Source organism: Gadus chalcogrammus, chromosome 15 (genome assembly GCF_026213295.1).
Source record: "Gadus chalcogrammus isolate NIFS_2021 chromosome 15, NIFS_Gcha_1.0, whole genome shotgun sequence".
Lineage (NCBI taxonomy): Eukaryota > Metazoa > Chordata > Actinopteri > Gadiformes > Gadidae > Gadus > Gadus chalcogrammus.
Window position 1 is genome coordinate 7,787,805 of NC_079426.1, and position 22,907 is coordinate 7,810,711.

General features: G+C 53.6%; 2 protein-coding genes across 2 annotated transcripts in view; both read right to left on the reverse strand.

Moving 5' to 3' along the window:
* Positions 1–68: 68 nt before the first annotated feature.
* Positions 69–15,391, reverse strand: si:dkeyp-121d4.3 (uncharacterized). Its single transcript, XM_056609911.1, has 23 exons — positions 14,478–15,391; positions 14,326–14,364; positions 13,571–13,779; positions 13,163–13,205; positions 12,898–13,023; positions 12,694–12,798; positions 12,367–12,585; positions 12,032–12,178; positions 11,569–11,772; positions 11,182–11,400; positions 10,615–10,761; positions 9,995–10,204; positions 9,448–9,600; positions 8,487–8,813; positions 8,227–8,331; positions 7,967–8,110; positions 7,553–7,666; positions 7,398–7,444; positions 6,912–7,252; positions 6,318–6,733; positions 4,414–6,243; positions 3,975–4,083; positions 69–1,028 (listed from the first exon to the last, which is right to left on the reverse strand). The coding sequence occupies exons 1-23, from the start codon at positions 14,982–14,984 to the stop codon at positions 415–417; spliced, it is 6,375 nt and encodes a 2,124-aa protein (XP_056465886.1). The 5' UTR covers positions 14,985–15,391; the 3' UTR covers positions 69–414.
* A 194-nt stretch (positions 15,392–15,585) lies between these two features.
* LOC130404401 (cullin-9) overlaps positions 15,586–22,907 on the reverse strand; it is a 28,890-nt gene continuing 21,568 nt past the window's right edge. The window contains exons 33-44 of the mRNA XM_056609109.1: positions 22,487–22,613; positions 21,663–21,911; positions 21,005–21,145; positions 20,462–20,626; positions 19,964–20,127; positions 19,649–19,742; positions 19,313–19,387; positions 19,078–19,188; positions 18,401–18,518; positions 17,859–17,992; positions 16,982–17,073; positions 15,586–16,899 (exon numbers count right to left, since the gene is read on the reverse strand). Coding sequence (XP_056465084.1) covers positions 16,692–16,899; positions 16,982–17,073; positions 17,859–17,992; positions 18,401–18,518; positions 19,078–19,188; positions 19,313–19,387; positions 19,649–19,742; positions 19,964–20,127; positions 20,462–20,626; positions 21,005–21,145; positions 21,663–21,911; positions 22,487–22,613 — 1,678 coding nt within the window. The 3' untranslated portion in view covers positions 15,586–16,691. The remainder of the gene's footprint in view (positions 16,900–16,981; positions 17,074–17,858; positions 17,993–18,400; positions 18,519–19,077; positions 19,189–19,312; positions 19,388–19,648; positions 19,743–19,963; positions 20,128–20,461; positions 20,627–21,004; positions 21,146–21,662; positions 21,912–22,486; positions 22,614–22,907) is intronic.

Consider the following 22,907-nt stretch of genomic DNA (forward strand, 5'->3'; position numbering starts at 1 on the left):
AACATTAGAACTTCTAAATGGAACAAGACAGACCCCGCAGGGGTCAAACTGGTAATATTCGTTCCATATTTAATGAAGTCACTTCATTAAATAGTAATTATAGGAAAATGTTTAGTTTTTACCCATTTGGCCTCTTCTGCAAAGCCCTCGTTAGATATTCTTAGTAAAGTTCTTCCACTAGTTTCGGTATAGAGACGAGTAAATGGACGACATGAGAATTAGATCACTTTATTGGTTGATTTGGAGTACACTCAGACCACTTGTTTCGTTACAGCGGAGCTAAAATCATAAGTGTGACTATAGCAGAACATTAAAAGCTTTCAGTAACAACTAACATAAACGTATAACTCCTTCGCTAACGCCGCAGGCTAACAACTCATAAAAGGCAAAAGCTAAAGCAATGATAAAACGAGATCAGGGTTTCTCCAGGTCTTTGATGGACTCCATCTCCCACCTCTCCAGGAAGTCCTGCAGGTTGAGGTTGAAGGTGTCGATGCCCTTGGAGGACAGGTGCACCCCGTCCGGCCGGTACTGGCCCGTGTTGGAGCCACAGCGGATGTTGTCGTGGGTCAGGCTGGTGCCGCCCAGGTCCAGGATGATGTTGTGGATGCGGCGGTTGACCGTGGTCCTCACCAGGTCAACCTCATGGTTGTCTGCCGAGTGGCGCCACACCCGGCGGGGCAGGATGTTTGACCAGACCAGCAGGCACTGGGGGAAGATGCTGCGCATGGAGCTCAGGTCCTTCTTGACCGAGGCCAGCAGGTCGGTGGGGCTCTCCGTGCTCAGGTCGTTCCCGCCCAGGTGCATGATGAGCACGTCCGGGTTGGGCCACTTCACCTTGAGCTGGTGGAGCAGCGGCAGCAGCTGGGGCCAGGTCATGCCCTGGGTGCCCTTCCAGTGGATCACCACGTTGCTGGGGTCCATGCCCAGCTGCATGCCCACCTCTGGGGACTTGGCCCGCGCCTCGGCCCAGAACACCAGGGAGTGGCCGCAGATCCACACGCTCTTGGGCTCCCCGATTGGCTTACCTGGAGAACCAATTGAGTGCAGTCGTTAGTGACCAGTTCTACCTGGAGAAGCCTCATCAGTGGGTGGGAGAGGTGTTACGTGACCCTGTGATCTAATAACGAGCAGGGAGTGGAGACATGTTACGACGAGGGAAGCCTGTGAAGTTCCCTTAAACTGATACCTGCTCCGACCTCTTCTTCATTTTGAATAACTATTTCCCTTCCCTAAATAAAGACAGCTTGATGAAAAATCGAGGAAAAGCTTTTAACAAAATCAGAAGAAACTTTTGAAAATCCAATTAACGCAAAAATGCTTTTAAAGAAATTGTGTAAATTGACAGATTTGGCAATTATCGTTAAATGTTGTACTTAGATTACCTCAATATTCTCTTTTTAATTTTTATGAATTTTGTTATGTCTTTGTGTGGAACCACTGTTCATTCCATTGTTTATCTAAAAGCGATAGACCATTACAAGAGTAAAGTACTCACCTACCTTGCTCTTCTAGACAACATCAGCACATGAACATCAAAATTCAAACCGGCAAAACAACGTCAGGCGAAATATCTCTCAATAAGAACCAGGTGCCAAGACAGTCTACATAAGCTAGATAAATAAAACATTTCTAAAAGGTAAAGCTGTATGAATCTAATCTGTGCTGAACATAAACATGAACTGGCTGAATATACAGTTATAATACGATATGAAAATGTCAATAATCTAAAAATTACATGTAATGGTTTAAATTCAGTACAATGGGAGTTATCTCTGCTTTCCAGCCCGCTGTAAGCAGGGCACATAAAAAAAAGGGACCTTATTCCCTCCTTCCTTTACTGAAACACTTTAATAGCTGCAAACAACAATCAAAAGGTCTCTGATGTCTTGTTTAAGACAAAGTAGAACACAACATACTTGAAGCTGAACGATGCAAGACATCCAGTAGAAAATAACCAACCCAATGCATCCTAACTACAGCAAGAACTAGCGAAAGGGATCTGGCTATGTCCTGGAACTCCTGGTTTCCATTGTCTGTCTGAAAGTGACTCTCCAGAGATTACCTTGACCCGCTCTCTGCCGTGTGCTTCGAAGCTGAACGAACCGAACGAGCAGCATGGCCGAGCGACTTCAACTAAACCTTTCAGGTCCCGTGGACGGACGGACAGGTGGAAACGCGTGCGCTCATGCAGATTCTGAGACTAAACGGTGACTCTTCAGATGACCACAAGCTAGGGACAATATCAGCAAAGCCTACGAGATAGATGGCATACAACCTAACAAATACAAGACGGGCCAAAGCCAAACGTTTTCCACAAGGCTAAATAGATTCAAATTACACTTAGCTTGGAATACTACAGGAGAAAAGGCTTAGAGTAACTTTTCTACATTTTAGCACTACTCGTTTGTTTAGGGCAAGACTGTTTTAGATTTACTACATGCATTTTTTCCGTGGCTAGATGATTAAGGGAGTATACATATTATATCTTGTATTAATATAAAAACACACAAGACTATATATTATTTTCTTCAGAAAATGTTACATTGATTTTAAACCTTAAGACTATATACATGCATGTAAGCTTTATTTCACTAAAACGGTAGTTCCTCATATTCTTCAGAATACGATAGTCTTTTATATAATTTCTACATTTTATCAACGGGTCGGGGAGATGCTGAACTGATTTAAAAACACAAACAAGAAGATGAAAGGACTTACCCCCACTGCTTGACTAACACCTGAGGGGACCAGTACTGGCGGATTTGGCTTTAAACGAACTTTACGACATTCACAAACTCTGAGCTAAATCTTTGCAGAGGGTCTGGTGGCCAAGCGGATTCCTTCCAGGGCAGCACAGACGCTAGCCTACACCTCAAGTGAAACACAGCTTCAAGGGAACCTGCCATACGAAGTAAGCTAGCTAGGACAACTAGTCCTAGCTAATGCATGGTGTTCGCAGTAGTTAGCTCGTTTACAGACGTCCAATCAAAGCAGTTTACAAACCTGAGATTAACATACTTAAGCTACGGGCAGAAAATGGTACAATTTCGGTTCCTCCACGTGAACCAGGAACACCCTAGCATGTTTTTACCTTTAGCTTAGTTAATACCAGTATGCTGCAGTCAAAACATTTAGTCTGTAGACGTCGGCTAACTAACTAACGACATGAGCGTCTGTTCAGAGTGGGACGATGACCCGTTTCCTCATCCTAAAGCTTTCTGGACAGGATGAGCTATGCTAGCTTAACGCAATCAGACCATTGGGACAAACATGATACTTCTGTATCATGTTAAAAATCCAAAATTCAAGCCAAACAGTAATTACGTTAAGGATTCAGCTATAATTACAAGTTACACCACGACTAGCTAAATAAACAATATATTGAAACGAAATCTGAGAGGCAGTATTTGTGAAAAGATGTAATCTTATTTAATCGGTCTCTTAATATCATATAACTTAATACATTACCGGCAAGACCAATAACTTGAGTCTGGATCTAACGTGGATGTGTCTGAGCTCGACGGATCAGCGCACACAGAGTGATAAAAGAAGTAGAGGTACTTAGTGGAGTCAGAAGTCTTCGTTCTTCAGGGCTGTGCTGGACCACTACCCTAAGGGTCACTTTGGCCGCACTTTGCATAGCGACTTAAAGGCCAAATCTGGTCCATAGAATTCCTCTGGAAAAAGTTGATGCTGAGCGGGATTATTATCTGACAAAACTTTAAATTCTAGCTTCTTTCTTAAATTAAACTACCTGATTCAAAGTACTTTTTAATCAAGATCAAAATTAATGATTAACCAACTCTAGGCAAAATTAAACAATGACACTTAAACCCTGGATGCCCCTAGCTATCGATGTATATAGATATTTGTCGAAGACCAGCATAAACGTAAGTATCGAGGTTAATGACGTAGCCCAAGGCAACCACCAGCCCAAACATCGGACTGTAAAACGAGGCTAACACTGATACCTTGTGAGACGGAGGGACGTCTCTTCCAAACTCCTTGTTTCTTGAGGTTCCTAATCTCTTGATAATGCAATTCCCTCTTGTCCTGAATCCGCTGGTTGTACTGGTCCAACTGGAGAAGGAAACACAGCATACACACCTTGGTGAAGACGTACTCATGTTTAAGCACCATCATTTGACACTTTATGCATCGCTGTTGAGTTTTCTGAATATTAAATGAAATCTTTGTGTATAAGAAGTCCCACCCAATGCCAGAGAGCTTCAGAATGATATAATCATGCTCAATCAGAAAACAACTTGTGTGTAATTGTGTTTATTTCAACAAATATTTGGATTGCGATTTAGAATCCGTTTTTTCTTCGAATTATACCTTTTTCTTGGAATTCGATTGATCGTTCAGCCCTATCTGGTCAGCCCTATCCGTGTCATTCAGCCCGTTTACCTTCTCCTTCTGCTTGGCCTTGATGTCCTCCTCCGTCCCTCCAGCGATCTGCACGCTGCAGACGGGCAGGTCTGTGGGCAGGCTGAACTGCACCGACTTGGAGGGCTTCAGAGACTTCACCGTCTCAATCACCTTGAGGCACCGGGCCACCGTGAGGGCCGAGTTCGGCTCCTGACCCTCAGCACTGGGGGTCAGGGCTGGAGTTGACGGGCCGGCCTGGGAGAACCCCGGGGCCTGAGGGCCGCTGGGGGGGGGCGGGACGGGGCTGGTGGAGCTCAGCCCTGGGTCCTCCTGACCCAGGAAGGGGAGAGAGGAGGGGGGCCCGAATGTAGGGAACCCCTGGACGTACTGTGGGGGCGATCCGGGAGAGTGTCCGGGGGGAGTCCCGTACCGACGAGACGGTGGCGCAGTGGGAGGAGGCGGTGTGGGGGCCATGCTGGGGAAGGTGGGGCTCTGCGTGGTTCCGACCGGAGCCCAGCTGTTGGGGCCCTGGTAGGAGGAGCATGGGTGCTGCGGTTGGAACTGAGTGGAGGGGGGACCGGAGGGCGTGTTGTATTCATACGCGCCCCCGATGGTCTTGGTGAGACTCTGCATCTCTTTGGCCCTCTTCAGAGCCTCCATCTCCTGCTGGTCCAGGAAGCCCTCGTACTCAGACTCCCGGCCGCCCCGCGGCTCGGCGCTGGGCGGCCGGGCCGGGGACGGGGAGTGGAGTCGCCTCGCCTCCGCGGACCCGGCCCACTCGGGTCGCCCCTCGCTCCAATTGGCTGAGGACCGGCCGGTCTCTCTCTCGGCGGACGAGTAGCCCTCCCTGGAGCGAATGCCCTCCGGGGCGCCGGGCCTGGAGCCGTCGCCGGTGGTCAGCGTCATGCCGATGGTCCTGAGCAGGGTCTGGATCTTGTCGAAGGGCTGGTCCTCCTCGTTGGTCCTCTCCGCGGAGGAGGAGCTCCGGGGGCCGGGCTCGTGGTAACGGCTGGGGGCCGGATGCTCCGAGGCCAGGCCCACGATCCTGGAGAAGCCGCTGCCGTCCTGCACGGCGCGCTCGTGGGGCAGCAGCCCGTCATCGGGCAGCCTGTAGCTCGGCGGCTCGCTGGGGGTCCTCTGCGCCTCGCTGGGGGTCCGCTGATGGTAGGAGGCGGGGCCTCTGGCCGCCGCCGCCGGGGGCTTCTTGTGGGCCTCCAGGCCTTTGTTGAAGATCTCCAGGAGGGGGTTGTAGGACGGGCCGGGGGCCGCCGCGGCCCACTGGGCGGGTGGCCGGGGGGAGGGGCTCCGCGGGGGGGAGTCCACCGGGGACGGGGGTCTGAACTGCGGGGGTTTGAAGGCGGGCGGGGGCTGGGCGGAGGGAGGGGTGTAGGAGCTGGAGGGGAGGGGACTCTGAGGAGCGGCCGGGTGAGGCGTCGGGGAGGCCGAACGCCCCCGGTGGGGGTCCAGGGACCGGGCACGCTTGGCCGGGGACGGGTCGTAGAGAGGGTCGTACGGTGGTTCTTCGCGGGGCTTGGCGGCGTACGGGTCGGCGTACGCGTCGTAGCGGTCCGGGTACGGAGCGCTGCTGTAGGGGCGCTCCGGGTACGGCTGCTCCCCGTACGGCTGCTCTCCGTGGGGACGGTCGCTGTAGGAACGTTCGGCATAGGCGCGGTCCGCCGCGTAAGGAGCGTCCCTGTAGGGCACGTCTCCGTAGGGATAGTCGTCATAGAGACGGTCTCTGTAGGGGTCGGCGTGGGGCGGGGGCCGGTAGCCTCTCTCGTAAGAGTTGCCATAGTAACCTCTTTCCGGGTCGCACGGTGGCGAGCGGTACCGGTATTCCGGGTCTTCCCGATGGACCGGTTTGTACTCCTTCAGGGGCAGGGTTATGCGGCCGTGGTCGTAGTCGATGCAGGTCCCGCGGGGGTCAGGGCCGCGGGGGTCACCTCCTCGGGGGTCAGGGCCACGGGGGTCACCTCCACGGGGGTCACCTCCTCGGGGGTCAGGGCCACGGGGGTCACCTCCTCGGGGGTCAGGGCCACGGGCGTCACCTCCTTGGCGGTCAGGTCCCCGCGGGTCAGCGCCACGGGGGTCACCTCCTCGGGGGTCAGGGCCACGGGGGTCACCTCCTCGGGGGTCAGGTCCCCGCGGGTCAGGGCCACGGGGGTCACCTCCTCGGGGATCAGGTCCCCGGGGGTCACCTCCTCGGGGGTCAGGTCCCCGCGGGTCAGGACCACGGGGGTCAGGGCCGTGGGGGTCACCTCCTCCTCGGGGGTCTCCTCGATGGTCTGGGCCCCGGGGGTCTCCTCCCCGAGAGTCTCGAGGATCGCTGTCCCGGTGGTCCCGCTCCACCATGGACTTCCTGTGAGCGATCATCTCGTTCAGCTTCTCCAGTTCCCATTTCTTCCTGGCGAGTTCGTCATCGACTGGCACAGCTCCACCGCCGCCACTAATACTACCCCCCCTCCCTTCCCTCCCATCCCTCCCTTCCCTCCCTTCCCTCCCTTCCCTCCCATCCCTCCCATCCCTACCATCCCTACCATCTCTCTCCTTGCTGTTTTTACTACTCTTAGTCCTGCTGCTCCCGCTGTCCCTGCTCCTCTCCCCGCTCCTCTCCCGGCTCCGGGAGCGGGAGCGGCGGTGCGAGCGCTCCCGCTCCCGGCTGCCGCTGCGTCTGACGCTGGAGCTGCGGTGCCTCTCGATGAAGCGGCCGTAGTGCGTCCTGGAGGGGCTGCGGCTCCGGCTGCGCGAGCGCCCGTGGCGCCGGCGGCCGGCGGCGGCGTAGTCCTTGCGCCCGCCGCCCCCCCGGCCGTCCTTGGAGTCCTGGGAACGCAGGTTCTTGACCACCGCCTTCAGCTTGTCCGACTCCGCCTGCTCTTTACTGCAGAGGAAGGGAACCACATGAGCCAGGGACGCTACACGCTGGGAGACTGGTGAGACGTTACTCCGAGGAGGAGGAGAATGGGAATGACGACCGGGAATGGGAACATTAAGGAACTGCCGGGAGAGGCCCGTCTTGGACTCACCCTTTGTCGTCAACACTCTTTGTTTCTTTGGAGATCTTGATGGTCATCTGAAACACGGACATAGGGGAGAGGGTCAGAACAGCTTCCTCCGCTCATCCTCCCAACACATTGTTCTTTGAGGGTATCGGCTACACAAGTCCGGCTGCGGTTCCTACCTTCCCCTTGGCCTGGCTGGCACCGACAGCACTCAGCTTCCGGACAGGAAGGAAGACGTTCTCCATGAAGCGGGTGATCCGGATGGCCTGGTGCCCGCCGTCCGCCGTCTCATGCTGGCGATGAAGAGAGGGCGGCACGTGAACGACGAGCACCAACAACGCTCAGAGCAGAGTGGAACAGAGTGGAACACCACGGAACAGAGGGGAACAGAGTAGGACAGAGTGGAACAAGGTAGAACACAGCAGAACAGAGGGGAACAGAGTAGGACAGAGTGGAACAAGGTAGAACACAGCAGAACAGAGGGGAGCCGAGTAGGACAGAGTGGAACAAGGTAGAACACAGCAGAACAGAGGGGAACAGAGTAGAACAGTAGAACAGAGTGGAGTCAATCGGAGTACAGAGAGTGAACTCACCGGCACCACGCTGAACTCCACCTTCTCGTTCAGCTGGAGCTTCTTCTGCTTGACGATGATGACCTCAGACATGCGGAAGAACAGCTGGGGATTCTGGGAGCACTTGATGAGCCCAGACTCCTCGGAGAACTCGATCACGATGCCCTGTCGCAACACATAACGGATCGTATCAACACAGTGGGGGCAGCGACCCCAGCACCCCACAGTAGGGCAGTGACCCCAGCCCCCCATAGTAGGGCAGAACAAGGAGAGCATCTTACGTGTCGGCGCTGCTCCGTGGACTCCTGGAAGGAGTCCGGGAGGATCTCCACGTAGGTGGCCCGCTCCTCCCTGCTCTCCCGCTGCGTGCCGATGTTGAAGCGCACCTTTAGAGACGGTTACACAGTGGGCGTGAGGACGGGCTACAGGTCACAGGTCAAAGGTGGGCTGATATTCATTCTCTATCAGCACTGGTAGGGGTGTAGCCCTGCGGTTGGCAGTTGATCAGAGAGTTGTTAATGGATCCCCCCCAATGACTCACCTTGTCTCCGACCATCATGGTGGCACTGGTCATGACGTCAATGGGGTCAAAGTGCAACATCTTCTGCTCCCCGGCGATGGTCATCACCAGGCGGCCTCGGTCGGGCCGCTCCTTCTCCTTCTCCTTCCCGCCGGCCGGCTGAGCGTCCACGGGACGCTCCTCCTGCTCCTCCTTCACCTCCACCTTAGCCGAGACAGCTCTCACTTCCTGTTCAACCTTGACTGCTTCCTGTTTCACTCCGACCACGTCCTTCTTGTCTCCGTCCACGCCCACCGCCGCCGCCGCCTCCTCTACAGCGTCCTTCTTCTTCTCTTCTTTATTAACGTTCTGCAGACGGGGAGGGTTCAGGTTAAACGTCCCGTCTGTCACTGACGACGACGATCCATTAAACACAGCGACTGACTAAACACAACGTTACGTTGCTCCCAGAATGCAGTGCAACTCATGCAGTGGGTTAGAGGTCACACCAACAGCCTCAAATGTGTAATGGTTCAGACCCCCTCACCCTTCAGGACTGATCACATCCCAAAACTAGCAACGTTCTGTCCATGGTGAGCTGGGGGTCAGCAGCCACCTTCTCTTAGTTGATGTGGGGGGGGGGGGGTCCTACACACCCCCACACATCATCTAAGAGGAGCTGAATCGTTTACTGTACTTATTAACGACAGTTTTGCAGCCAACTTTGAAGGACAACGAAGATACAGGCTAGCAACTAGAGTTGTTCCGATACCGATACCAGTATCGGAAATTCCTCCGGTACGGCCTAAAAAGGTATCGGCGAGTACGCAAGACGATGCACCGATCCCATACCATCACATGACTATCAGCTCATTTACTACACGGGCAGAGAACTTCAAACACGTGTGACGCTGCGTTCGTTGCTACGCCGACGCCATTCGTCCAATCGCGGCCGGGAGGTGGGAAGTGGGAGGGGCGGGCCGTGGGGAGGCGGGGCACCAACCTTCTCGTCGGGGTCGCCCTTCACGCCGTCCTTGGTGATCTGGTAGATCTGAGGGCTCTTGGAGATGGTCTTCAGCACGGTGCCCTGGAAGCGCTCCTTGCTGATGTCGTCGAAGGTATTGGGGTCGGTCATTCTGAATCCCAGCGGGGTCCACTGGAGCGCGGAGGAGGAACACGACACAGAGCTCTCATCAACTGCTCCTTGGTAGCACCAACGCCCTCAAGTCCCTCCCATCCTGCTACTGTGGTGCTGTGTTGCGATTGGTTGGATTGTTACAGACTGATGTAATTGGTTGGATTGTTAGACTGCGTTTTGATTGGTTGGATTGGTACAGACTGTGTTGTAATTGGTTGTGTTGTTACAGACTGTGTTCTGATTGGTTGGAGTGTCATGCTAGGTAGCTGAAATGTACACTAACCTTAATTTTTTTATTTGATACAATTCAATTATTTTAGACTGAAGGTAAATAATGAGCATGGATGAACAGCTGCTGGTATGAAGGGATGTGTGGAACCAATGAAAGAACGTTTAATCCCAGGGCTCTCACCTTGACCTGGGCCGCTGCCAGCGCCGCAGCCACCTCCTTCCTCTTCTCTAAGTCTCTGGATTTCTCCTCTTCCTCCTCCTTCTTCTTCTTCCTCTCCTCCTCTCCCCTCTTCTTCCTCTCCTCCTCTTCTCGTTTCTTCTGCTCCTCCAGGATCTTGTCTCCCGGTGGCACCAGCCTCCTCAGGCGGATTCCCCTGGAGGCGTTGTTCACCTACATACACAGAACACACCTCCTCAGGACACCTGGATACACCTGGAGAACATCTGGATAACACCTGGATACATCTGGAGAACATTTGGATACACCTGGATACATCTGGATACACCTGGAGAACATCTGGATACACCTGGAGAACATCTGGATACACCTGGAGAACATCTGGATAACACCTGGAGAATATCTGGAGAACACCTGGATACACCTGAATAACATCTGGAAACACCTGGGTACACATGGAGAACACCTGGAGAATACCTGGATACCCCTGGTGAACACCTGGATAACAATTGGATACACCTGGAGAATACCTGGATTCACCTGGTGAACACCTGGAGAACACCTGGATACACCTGGAGAACACCTGGATACACGTCATGGATCAGGTGTTGAGGAGGACCTACCATCGTCACAGTGAACTCCACCTCCTTGCCCACATCCCCCGGGCTGAGCTCGTTGTCGCTGAAGGTGTCCGAGACGTCGAAGGGCAGCCCCTCGTAGTCCTCCGAGCGGATGTCTCCAGTGCGGCCCGCGATGCTGCGGATCTGACCCTGGGACAGACAGTGTGTGGGCCAACACGTCAGGGCGGAACTAATCCTAGACCTAATCTACCTGACCAGTCGTAACATAGATAGCAATAGAGATATATATATATATAGATAATTTAAAATAGGAATACCAAAGCTCAATCTAAATCACAACTTTGAGACGTTCTCCTCTGTTCCTCTGGTTCAGGAACCTAGCAGAACGTCTCTTAGCGTGGTTCTCCCCAGAGGAGCGACTCTAAGCGTGGTTCTCCTCAGAGGGGCGTCTCTGAGCGTAGTTTCCCTCAGGGGAGCTTCTCAGAGAGGTTCTCCTCAGAGGAGCGTCTCTGAGCGTGGTTTCCCTCATGGGAGCTTCTCAGAGAGGTTCTCCTCAGAGGAGCGTCTCTGAGCGCGGTTCTCCTCAGGGGAGATGTGCGTGCGGCTCACCTTCTCCCTCTTCTCCTTGGTGTAGCAGAAGGTGAAGGGGACCTTGGGCTTGATGTTGGCGGCGCGGCGCTTGCGGGTCATGGTGTCGACCAGCAGGTTGATCAGCACGTGGTCGTCCTTCAGCAGCGTCACCGAGCAGTCCCGCTTGTCAAACGTCACGTTGGTCTTGATCGGCCCGATGTTGGCGAAGATCTGACCCGGGTAGCCTGGTATAAGGGCCTGGAAGACCCACACACACACACAAAAAGTTGTTACACACACATACACAGGTTACACACACACACACACACACACAACACACACACACACAGACCCAGGGGGTTCAGAGGTCAGGGGGTTCAGAGGTCAGGGGGTGGTCAGGGGTCAGAGGGTTAAGGAGGTCCTCACAGAGTTTGGGATGATGGTCTGGCTGACCACGCCCTCGTACAGCTCGTTGTCCAGCTGGACGTTGGGCCCCAGCTCGGCGGCGCTCGGGCGGGCGGGGGGGCGGGCGCCCAGGGGCGAGGGCAGGGGAGGGGGTGAGGTGCAGAGGGTGAGGAGCAGGGGCTCCTTCATGCGGCGGATCCTGATCGCCCTCTGGGCTCCTCGCACCTGTTGACAAATCACAACCCACAGTGGCCGTTAACAACAGCCGGTGCACAGGAAGCGACGACATGAACACAGGAAGGTCAGTCACATGCATCCTAAGAGGAATAGGTCTTCAGAATAAAAGTCCCGAAAGCTTAGTTTTCAGAAGGTCCTTCAGCCCAAGTCCTTGCCAGGGTTGTCCCACAAAGCGATCCAGATGTAAGCGGTTCATTCAACGAGGCTTCATTTTAATTCAATGACTTTTCGAACCGCTCCTCCTCACCGTGTGGAGGGTGAACTCCACCTCCTCTTTGACGTCCTCCGCGGTGAAGTCCACGTCACTCAGGTTCTCCTTCAGTTCGAAGGTCAGCTCGCCGTGCGTCTTCGCCGTGATCACCCCCTTGGGGCCCGTGATGCTCGTGATGGCGCCCTGAGCAGCGGGGGTCAAGGGTCAACCGTCAGAGCTAGCCCCACGCACCCCTTAGTGAAAACATCACACAACGTACACAGTCTCCCTGTCGTCACACACAAACACACACTGTTGGACATCACAACACACACAGACACACACACTTCAGTCCATCCCGCCGCGCTGCAGGCGTCCCCGTCCCCCCTTACCGTGAGGCGGGTCTCCTTGGTGTGCTGGTAGGTGAGGGGGATCTGCAGCCGGATGTTGGTGGCCCTCCTCTTGTCCGTCACCAGGTCGGTGAGCAGGTTGAACAGCACCTGGTCGTCCTTCAGCAGCGTCACCGCAGAGTCCCGCCGCTCGTACGCCAGGTTGGTGCGCAGGTGGCCCAGCGTGGTGAACACCTGGCCTGGGTACAGCTTCTCCCCGGGCTGGACGGGAAAGAGAGGACGTCGTCACCCCCACACCTCACTTCAGCCCATTACGTCCCAGGGAGGGTGAGCGCATTGGAGGGCAGCGGTGGAGAGGCCGGGGCTCACCTGGGGCTCCTGGATTGGCTGGCTGACCACGGCCTCGTAGATCTCCATGCCAACGTTCTCCGTCCCCCCCGGGGCCACCTTTACGTCCGTGGCCACCTGACTGTTCTGTGACACACAGGGGAATGATGTTAGACGGCGGCATCGGACCCGCGGCCCAGCCCCGCCCGGCGTGCGAGATCCCCTCACGGTCGAGGGGAGACCCACCTTCTCCTTGAGCGCGGTGAAGTGAACTCTGACCCCTGGCGTCAGGGCCTTGGAGTTCCCAAAGTAGGCTTTGAACGCGAAGGAGAACTTCTCCAGGTCTTCCCTCTCGATGTATCCGAACGTGGGCTAGGAGAACCAGGGGGGAACAACGTTAAAGAAACAACGCCGAATGGGTTTCAAAATGTTTCAGCAAGTAAGTGTCTATAATGTGCTGGTCAGCAGAAGCAGCGGTGCTCATATATGAAGTGTTTCTATCGAGACTCACCCCGATGAAGGAGATGATGCCAGTGGAGCGTCCAGCTGGGGGCCTGAGAGGAGAGAGAGAGGCAGCTCAGTCAGAACTACACACCAGCCCGACCGTTGGCCTTCTGAAACGTTTGGGGAGACTTGGACGAGTTCGGAGACAAATCTTCTCTGTGTTCAGCTGTGTTGGAGGCTTTTGGAACCGCGCGGACGGTGTCTGGTCCGATTAAACATGCAAAGTCTGGGAGCGTTGGTGGGGGAGGATTGGAGCCATCGGATTCTCGGATTGGTTGTGTGCTGCTAGCACACTGAAGCTGATTCGCTAGCACACGGACCCTATCCCTGGGGACTGCTGCAGAAAGAACTAAAGAAGCAGTTCCTGAGAGAACAACAAAACTGCTACAAAACATTGAATGCAATGTACACTTACTTTTCAAATATCCTTTTTCCCAGAAGGCCAAGCGGTGTGGCCTTGCACTCTGGTTCGGGAGGCCCCGTGGGCTTTGAAGGGGCCGCAGGCTTTGCAGGGGCTACCGGCACCACGGGAGCAACGGGGGGCGGAGCCAGGGCGGGGGTGGGGGCGGCGGCCGTGGAAGAGGGTGGAGGCTCGGTGGGTGGGACTGAAATCAAAGCCTTCAACTGGAGGAACGAGAAGAGATGATCCACGTTTCAAACTCCCGCGGTAAATAATCATAAATTCCTCATTCTGTCACTTCTCCATCATCCTGTCACTCCTCCATCATTCTCTCGCTTCATCATCCCTCCATCATTCTGTCTCCTATCACTCTCCATCTTCCTGTTACTCCTCCATCTGTCATTTCATCATCCCTCCATCATTCTGTCTCCCATCACTCTCCATCTTCCTGTTACTCCTCCATCTGTCATTTCATCATCCCTCCATCAGTCTGTCACTTCATCATCCCTCCATTGCCCTGTCAGTCCTCCATCATTCTCTCATTCCTACATCATCCCTCCCTCAGTCTGTCACTTCTCCGTCACCCCTCCATCCCTCCACTCACTATTCTGGTATGTATACCGTGGTAAACAATGGTCTGCATGTCATTGAGCCCCCATCATGGTCCTCTCTTGGTGTTCACACAGGTGGTAAACCCCCAGGTGTCTACACCAGGGGTCTTTACTAGGAACACCAGACACCCCACTGACCCCCGGCCCCGGAGGACTCACCCACTGAGGCTGTTCTGGAGCAGGGTTCAGCATCGGCTGCTAAAATAAAATACATTTACATCAACACATATTTCATATCAATATGTTTGATCGGCTGCCCACCAGTTGAATACACAGTTGCTGTTTAACTTGCTTCTATGAGCATGTCTTACCTCCGCCGTCCATCCGGGTGGAGGGAATGATGCGGGGAACGCGGCTTGTGGGGGGGGCTCCACGGGCGGCAGGTACGGAGGATGGTAAGCGACTGACGGCGGCGGAGGAGCGAAGCCCGGCGGCGGAGGAGGGGCTCGGTATGGGTCCGGGCTGGGCGGGCGGTAGTACAGGTCTGGAGGAGGGCCGCCAGGGCCCCAGCCGCCCGCGGGAGGCGGACCCCAGCCGCCCGGCGGAGGAGGCCCCCATTCATGGGGCGGTGCTCCCCACGGGTCCGGACCCTCCGGACCCCAACCAGGGTGTCCCCATGCGGGGTGATGAGGTCCCCAAGGGCTGTGAGGAGCACCCCATTCCGGGGGTCCTCGTGGTCCCCAGTCCATGTGCGGCGCCGGGCCCCTTGGACCCCATTCGTTGGGTGGCGGGCCATAGGGGCCCCACTCTCCGGGCGGGGGAGGTAGTCCATACCGCGGCCCGTCGTCCAGGTGGCCGTGGGTGGTACCGCGGTTCATCGTCTCCTCCTCGAACCTCGGGACAACAGTGAGCTCTAGTGAGCTAGCCCAGCATGCTAACTAACCCTGCTTGTGGCTGCACGCTAGCCTCCGCCTCAGAAATCACACACTGAATACAGGGGGGTTGCTTACCGACCAAGACAATGGGCGTCGTGTACAGTAGGTGAACTAACTTAATATGTGGAGTTGTTCGTTCGCTAGCAGCAAATATAAACTTCCACAGAAACCGTCGGCTGTGCGGAGGTAACGTGACGTCTCTGCCGACTGTTTCTTTCAAAATAAAAGTCCTCAGAAGGCGCGTCGACAGCAGCATCTGCATTCTGCAGGACCGTCTGTGCCTGCTCCCAGACACACAAACCATGGGGATGAAACCTAATACACACATTACTGACTGTATTATCACTAATATATGATGCATACATTAATCTCGGCTCTTGCAGTTCACAAGACGATGCATCTCAAATTGTATTTCTCAGACTATAATCAATTTTATTTCAATTTCACATACAACATAATGTATAACATGTAAAACATAAATACTAGCATTATTTTCCCAAATTATGTATGGGAATGAAGAGCTTGAATCACATGCAATAATGACTCAGTAATAAAGTAAAACAAAGAATCCAATGATAATAAAAACAGTTCTCACTTTCAATCTTTGTGTTCCTCCATAAGGAATATGCATAGAATTGTTACCTCATGAAAGTGACGTAATAATAAATCATACTCAAATGAGATCAGACCAATGTAAGGTAATGAACACACACCACCACGGGAAGCCTTTCATGTAGCAGAAACAGTTTTATTTGGTTAGTGAGGTGAAGTTGAACGACTTCAACAATGAAATCTTTGAACAGAATAGAACAGAATATATTCAGGACGCGAGTAACGAAACAAAGTCTTTGAATATTAGATATCCAATCACCTGTCTACATGTGTGTACAAAACCCAAACGACCCTTAACCATTTTCATGTCCAAACATACAAATATCACAGAGCAGGTTTTTTGCTTGGCAAGAATTAAATAGCAACTTCTGGTATTTTAAGTGTTATTGCATTGATTTTATTTGAGAATAACTGTTCTCCTCGTCATAGAGAAGTTTAATCTATATTCTATAATTTCATCCCATGTTTTTTTGACACATAAACTCTAAACGTACATTAACCCAGCGTTCCTGAACTGAAAGCACTTGCGAAGCGACCACCAGACAGCCTTCCCTCTGAACTCAAAAGACGTGAAGCAAACAAGAGCTCTTTGATGCATTCGGAAAATATGTGAGCATCTGCATGTCAGTAAAAATGAAGGCTAAACAAAGGCATGACCCGTGACTTGTGCGGATAACATCTTTAAACTCTAAACGCAAACTCGGTTTCAACAACCGGCTGGAAGCGGAGCGAAGCGTCCCTTCGTCCCGACGCACCGGGACTCAAGCAGCAGCAGCAGGGGGCCGCGGGGGGGCAAACCCCCGTCCATCGTCACAGAGCAAGGAACAAGGAACAAGGAGGCAGGGACACAGCCCTGCCATCTGATTGGACACACAGGAGATGACAGACAGGAGGGGCGGGGTTCTAGAATGTTCAGAGGGTTCTAGAATGTTGGTCAGAGCTCTAGAGCCTCCTGGATATCCCAGGTGGTTCTAGAGTGTTCCGAGGGTTCCAGTAGAATCCAGAAGGCTCTAGAGCCCCCGGAAGGTTCCGGAGGGTTCAGTCGAATGGGCTCAGGTCCCGCTCCAGGTTCTCCGACTCGTCGTCCTCCGAGAAGAAGTCGTCCTCGTCAATGTCATCTTCGTCGTAGTCGTCGTGCCACTCCGGGACGTACTCTTCGTCATACTCCTCGTCATCCTCGTCCGCCCCCTCCTCCCCGGTGTAGTTGTTGTTGTCCGAGTCGCCCGAGTCCGAGGCCGCCTTGGGACTGAGGAGCAGAGACAGAGGTCAACCAGAGGTCACGCAGAGGTCAATAAGCAGACGACAGTTATGGTAGCAGAATGACTCACGTCTTGTTGGGGTCCGTATTGCTCGCGAGGTTGGAGGCTGTGGAGGCCTCGGGGTCCTGGCCCGTCCTGGACTGGAAGCCCACCCTAAAATCCTTGGGGGGGAGGGAACGTCTCACCAATAGAGAACAGCCAAGAAGGGGGCGGGGTTGACCTGGAAGGGCTCCAGGGGTCATAGGTTAAGGCCACATGGGCGCGGGGTGTGTTCTACTTGTGTGGAGCGGTGCAGGTAGCTAGGGGCCGTGGTTAAGGGTGAGGGGGTGTGTTTACCTGGGTTGAGTGGCGCAGGCAGCTAGGGGGAGTGGTTAAGGTGACGTGGTCTACCTGGTTGGAGTGGTGCAGGTGGCGTGGTTCAGGGGGCGTGGTCTACCTGGGTGGAGTGGCGCAGGCAGCTAGGGGGAGTGGTTAAGGTGACGTGGTCTACCTGGTTGGAGTGGTGCAGGTGGCGTGGTTCAGGGGGCGTGGTCTACCTGGGTGGAGAGGTGCCGGTAGCTAGGGGGCGTGGTTAAGGGGGCGTGGTCTACCTGGGTGGAGTGGCGCAGGCAGCTAGGGGGAGTGGTTAAGGTGACGTGGTCTACCTGGTTGGAGTGGTGCAGGTGGCGTGGTTCAGGGGGCGTGGTCTACCTGGGTGGAGAGGTGCAGGTAGCTAGGGGGCGTGGTTAACGGGGCGTGGTCTACCTGGGTGGAGAGGTGCAGGTAGCTAGGGTGCGTGGTTAAGGGGGCGTGGTCTACCTGGGTGGAGAGGTGCAGGTAGCTAGGGGGCGTGGTTAACGGGGCGTGGTCTACCTGGGTGGAGTGGTGCAGGTAGCTAGGGGGCGTGGTTAACGGGGCGTGGTCTACCTGGGTGGAGTGGTGCAGTTGGCTAGGGGGCGTGGTCTACCTGGGTGGAGTGGTGCAGGATGGCCATCAGGCGCTCCTGGATGCGGCGGATCAGCTCCAGGCCGGTGCTCAGGTGCTCCGGCTTCAGCAGCCGCACGGACGACGCCAGGTCAGTGCACTGCAGCAGAGTCTCCTCTGAAACACACACCTGGGTCAACACCTGTCCTCATCACACACCTATCTTCATCACACATCTGGATCAACACCTATCCTCACCAAATCCACATCTGGATCAACAACTGTGCTCATCACACACACCTGGATCATCTGGAGCTAAGCGGCATGTAGAGGCTAGCCGCTAGATCGTGTGTAACGGCTTAATAGCTAACAACTGCTTGGTAGCATATAGCACCTAGGTACCCTGTAGCAGCTAGGTAGCATATATCTGCTAAGCAGCGTGTAGAGGCTAAATAGCGTGGAGCGGGTAGGTACCGTATAACTGCTAGGTAGCGTTTAGCTGCTAGGTAGCGTGCAGCTGCTAGGTAGCGTGCAGCTGCTTATAAGCGCATAGTGGCTAGGTACGTAGCGTGTAGCGTATCGTACCCAGGAGGATCTGCAGGCCGTTGGTGTGGAAGTCGAGCGCCTCCGTCTGCTGCTCCATCACGTCCATCTTCTCCGTCTCCTGGTTGTAGTAGCTGTACACACACGAGTACGCCAGCACCTGCAACCACGACAAGGCACCACAACATGACCGTTAGCCCCCGGCTGACCGGCCGTCAACGATCCACCGTGGTCATCTGTTAGTTAACGGGTGCGTTCATGTGTTAGTTAACTGGTGAACTTATGGGTTCATCCGTTGGTTAACTGGTGCACTCATGTGTTCATTCGTTAGTTAACTGGTGAACTAATGGGTTTACCAGTTAGTTAACCAGTGCGTTAATTTGTTCATCCGTTAGTTAACGGGTGCGTTCATGTGTTCATCTGTTAGTTAACCGGTGCGTTCATCTTTTCATCTGTTAGTTAACCGCTGCATTCATGTGTCCGTCCGATAGTTAACCGGTGCGTTCATGTGTTCGTCCGTTAGTTAACCGGTACGTTCATGTGTTCGTCCGTTAGTTAACCGGTGCGTTCATGTGTTCGTCCGTTAGTTAACCGGTACGTTCATGTGTTCATCGGTTAGTTAACCGGTGCATTCATGTTTGTCCGTTAGTTAACTGGTACGTTCATGTGTTCATCGTTTAGTTAACTGGTGCGTCCATGTGTTCACGGTTCACCCTCACCTTGCGAGCCGCGGCGAGGACCTTGCAGGCGTCGATGACGAAGGTGAGCGCCTTCATCTGCAGCGCCTCGTTGACCGAGGAGACGCGCCGCTCCAGGTTCACTGCAAAGTCCTGGGGGGGGGGGGGGGGGGGGGGGGCACAGGGCTTACACCATCTCCTCCACCCAACACCTCCTCCACCCAACACAACAAACTTAGATGAAAGCGTCTGCTAAACGCCCTCAATGTGAACGTACCTTGGCCTGGTTGTGGAAGGTGCATCTCTCATTGTAGTCCTGGAACTTCTTCTCTTGCCGGGCTGCCTTGCTCACCTGCAGGGGCGACAACACAGCGCTGGTTAGAGCCAACTTACCGTAGTACCGTAGTACGGTGGTACCATGGTACGGTAGTACGGTGGTACCATGGTACTGTAGTACGGTGGTACCATGGTACGGTAGTACGGTGGTACCATGGTAATGTAGTACAGTGGTACCATGGTACTGTAGTACGGTGGTACCATGGTACTGTAGTACGGTGGTACCATGGTACCTTAGTACCATAACAGCTGTGTTACAGTGGAGTGCGATGCTGACCATGGCCGAGCAGTTGTAGTAGTCCTTGTGGGTCGGTTTCCATGGTTTCAGGCACCGCCAGCAGAAGCCGTGGTTACATTTGGCACAGGTCATACTGGGAACAGAGCGGTGACATCACAGTTCATACTGGGAACAGAGCGGTGACATCACAGTGCATACTGGGAACAGAGCGGTGACATCACAGTTCATACTGGGAACAGAGCGGTGACAAGTGTACTTATTGTCAGTCTCTCCGGATCAAAGCGTCTGTTAAACGCCCCAATGTGCTGTGCTGTGCTGTGATCTGATGTAATGTAGATGTGCTGCTGTACGTACTGCAGGCAGCCCTCGTTCTTCTCGATCTGCGCCTGGCAGCTGGGGCAGCGCTTGGAGATGAGCTTGGCCAGGTGTTTGCTCTGGGCCTCCATGGTCATGCCCTCGTAGAAGCCCCCGTCGTCCATCCACTGGGACATGTGGCTGCAGCTGGCCGGGTAGTGGGCCTGGGGGGGGGGGGCGTCAGAACCACGGAAACCTCATTCATTTTGGCCCCTCTATGCATATACATGAATATATGTTTCTTATTCATTTTTTTCATTTTGTTCTACTGAGCGATGGAGCTGGCCTCTGATTGGCTCTCATGGTGCAGATGTGACGCCAAAAATGATGAAATCATAACAATAAAAAAACCGCCACCGTTGGAATTCAGATTCGGTCCTTTATCAAACACAACATCACACCACGAGGAGCATAGACCCCGCGGCCCGAGGGGGCGCTAATCCTGTGTTGTGAGCCCTGATTGGCCGAGTGCCGTGCGGCGCGCCCTGATTGGCTGACCTCGGGGAAGTTGCAGCTGAAGCAGGAGGACCAGCAGCACTTGGAGCAGGTGCCCATGCTGCCCAGGCTGTCCTGGCAGAGCACCTGGTCGCAGCCCTGGGGGTTGGTGCACCACGTCAGGTTGGAGCAGCTCTCCACGTAGCCCCGCAGACGGGCCTGCTCGTACTGGGGAGAGAGACAGCCACCGTCAGAGAGAGAGAGAGAGAGAGAGAGAGAGAGAGAGAGAGAGAGAGAGAGAGAACCACCGTCAGAGAGAGAGAGAGAGAAAGAGAGAGTCAGAGAGAGAAGAGAGAAAGTCAGAGAGTCAGAGAGAAAGTGAGAGAGAAAGAGAGAGAGAGAGAGAAAGTCAGAGAGAGAGAGAGAGAGAAAGTCAGAGAGAAAGTCAGAGAGAGAAAGTCAGAGAGAGAGAGAAAGAGAAAGAGAGAGAGAGAGAGAGAGAGAGAGAGAAAGAGAGAGAGAAAAAGAGAGAGAGAAAAAGAGAGAGAACAAAGTCTGTGAACTCCAACATTCACCTCATCTGGCGGCCATGTTTGGGGGGGTTACCTTGGCGACCGTGTCCTTGTCGCTGAGGATGCTGAAGAAGAATTGGGAGGTGGGCTGGGAGCGGCAGTCTGTGATGGGGCAGGTGCAGCTCATCACCATGTTCTGCTCCACCCGCGCACTCAGGTACTTCTGCCAACAACACTGCAACACCACCCAGTTAGTACTACACCACCACCCATATAACACCACAGCAGCACCCAGTTAGCTCTATAGCACCACCCAGTTAGTACGACAGCACCACCCAGTTAGCACTACACCACCACCCATATAACACCACAGCAGCACCCAGTTAGCTCTATAGCACCACCCAGTTAGCACTACACCACCACCCATATAACACCACAGCAGCACCCAGTTAGCTCTATAGCACCACCCAGGTAGTACGACCCAATGAGCCCAACAGCACCACCCAGTGAGCCCAACAGCACCACCCAGTCAGTACAACAGCACCACCCAGTTAGTACCACAACACCACCCAGTTAGCACCACCCAGTTAGTACTAGAGCACCACCCAGTTAGTACCACACCACCTAGTTAGTACTACAGCACCATCCATTTAGCACCACCCAGTTAGTACTAGAGCACCACCCAGTTAGTACCACTACACCACCCAGTTAGCACTACAGTACACTCCAGTCTCCATGGCGATGCGTCTCACCAGACAGCAGTAGTGCAGGCAGCTGAGGGTGGGCGGGGCCGGGCTGTCGGCTGGGCGGGGGCTGAGGCAGACGGGGCAGGAGGAGGCGGGGCTGGGGGCGGGGTCAGGGTTGCGGGTCCTGAGGCCGGCCGCCAGCACGGCGGCCTCGGGGTCGTCGGTGTAGCTCTGCACCAGAGCGTCCACGTTCCACCGCCACGAGATCAGCAGGTGCTCCGCCCAGTCCGGGTCCACCGCCAGGGTCCCCGACACCTGGACACACGGCACGTAGATGTGTGGCACGCAGAAGATACATCCCATAGGTAATACCTCATGGATAATACATCCTATTGACAATACATCATAGATAATACATAATACATCCAATAATACATCATAGAGATAATACATCCTATTGACAATACATCCTAGATATTAATACATAATACATCCAATAATACATCATAGAGATAATACATCCTAGATAATACATAATACATCCAATAATACATCCTATAGATAATACATCCTATAGATAATACCTCTTATTGATAATGCATCATAGATAATATATAATACATCCAATAATACATCATATACATAATACATCTGAGATAATACATACTATATGATAGATAGAATAGATAGATAGTACATTAAAAAATAAATATAACTCATAGAAATATATAGACAGAGGGGTGGAGAATCGCTAAAATAATCTAATTTATTCTCATTCTCAGTAGAGGAAGACGTATAGAAATATAGAATAGACACGGTTGAAATATCTAGAAAAATAGAGCTGCAAAATGAAGCAGATAATACAGAAGGATTCTAGAATAGGCACGCACCATCTGGACGGTTCTCTGCATCAGCGCCAGGACCTCGTCCTGGGTCATGGTCCGACCCATGGAGAACAGCACCGCCTCGAGGCCCCCGTCCTCCGCCGGGTGGGAGGCACTGAGCAGCCCCCCCGCGCTGCACACACACACACACACACACACACACAGGTCAGCTTAAAATACATTCAAATCCCGTCAACCTGACCCATTACATAGAAACACATACAATTTATATTAATGACATCTAGTCAACCATTCCAACTTTGTTCATCGATTTAAATGTCATCCTAATAATTTTCAAACTCTTCAACTGTTTTTTGACTAATACAAATCAAATCTTTATCTTCATCCTATTTAAACGGCGTCAAATGTACTCCTTTAGGTTAAGAGACATTCCCTGAAGTGTTCACGTGCACATATGTATAAACCT

Coding starts and splice junctions, on each gene's coding strand:
- si:dkeyp-121d4.3 (XM_056609911.1), bottom strand. CDS start 14,984: ATGAACCGCGGTACCACCCACGGCCACCTGGACGACGGGCCGCGGTAT. Junction 13,024..13,162: donor GCATCATCTCCTTCATCGGG/GTGAGTCTCGAT, acceptor TGGTTCTCCTAG/CCCACGTTCGGATACATCGA. Junction 1,029..3,974: donor ACGTCCCTCCGTCTCACAAG/GTATCAGTGTTA, acceptor TTGGTTCTCCAG/GTAAGCCAATCGGGGAGCCC.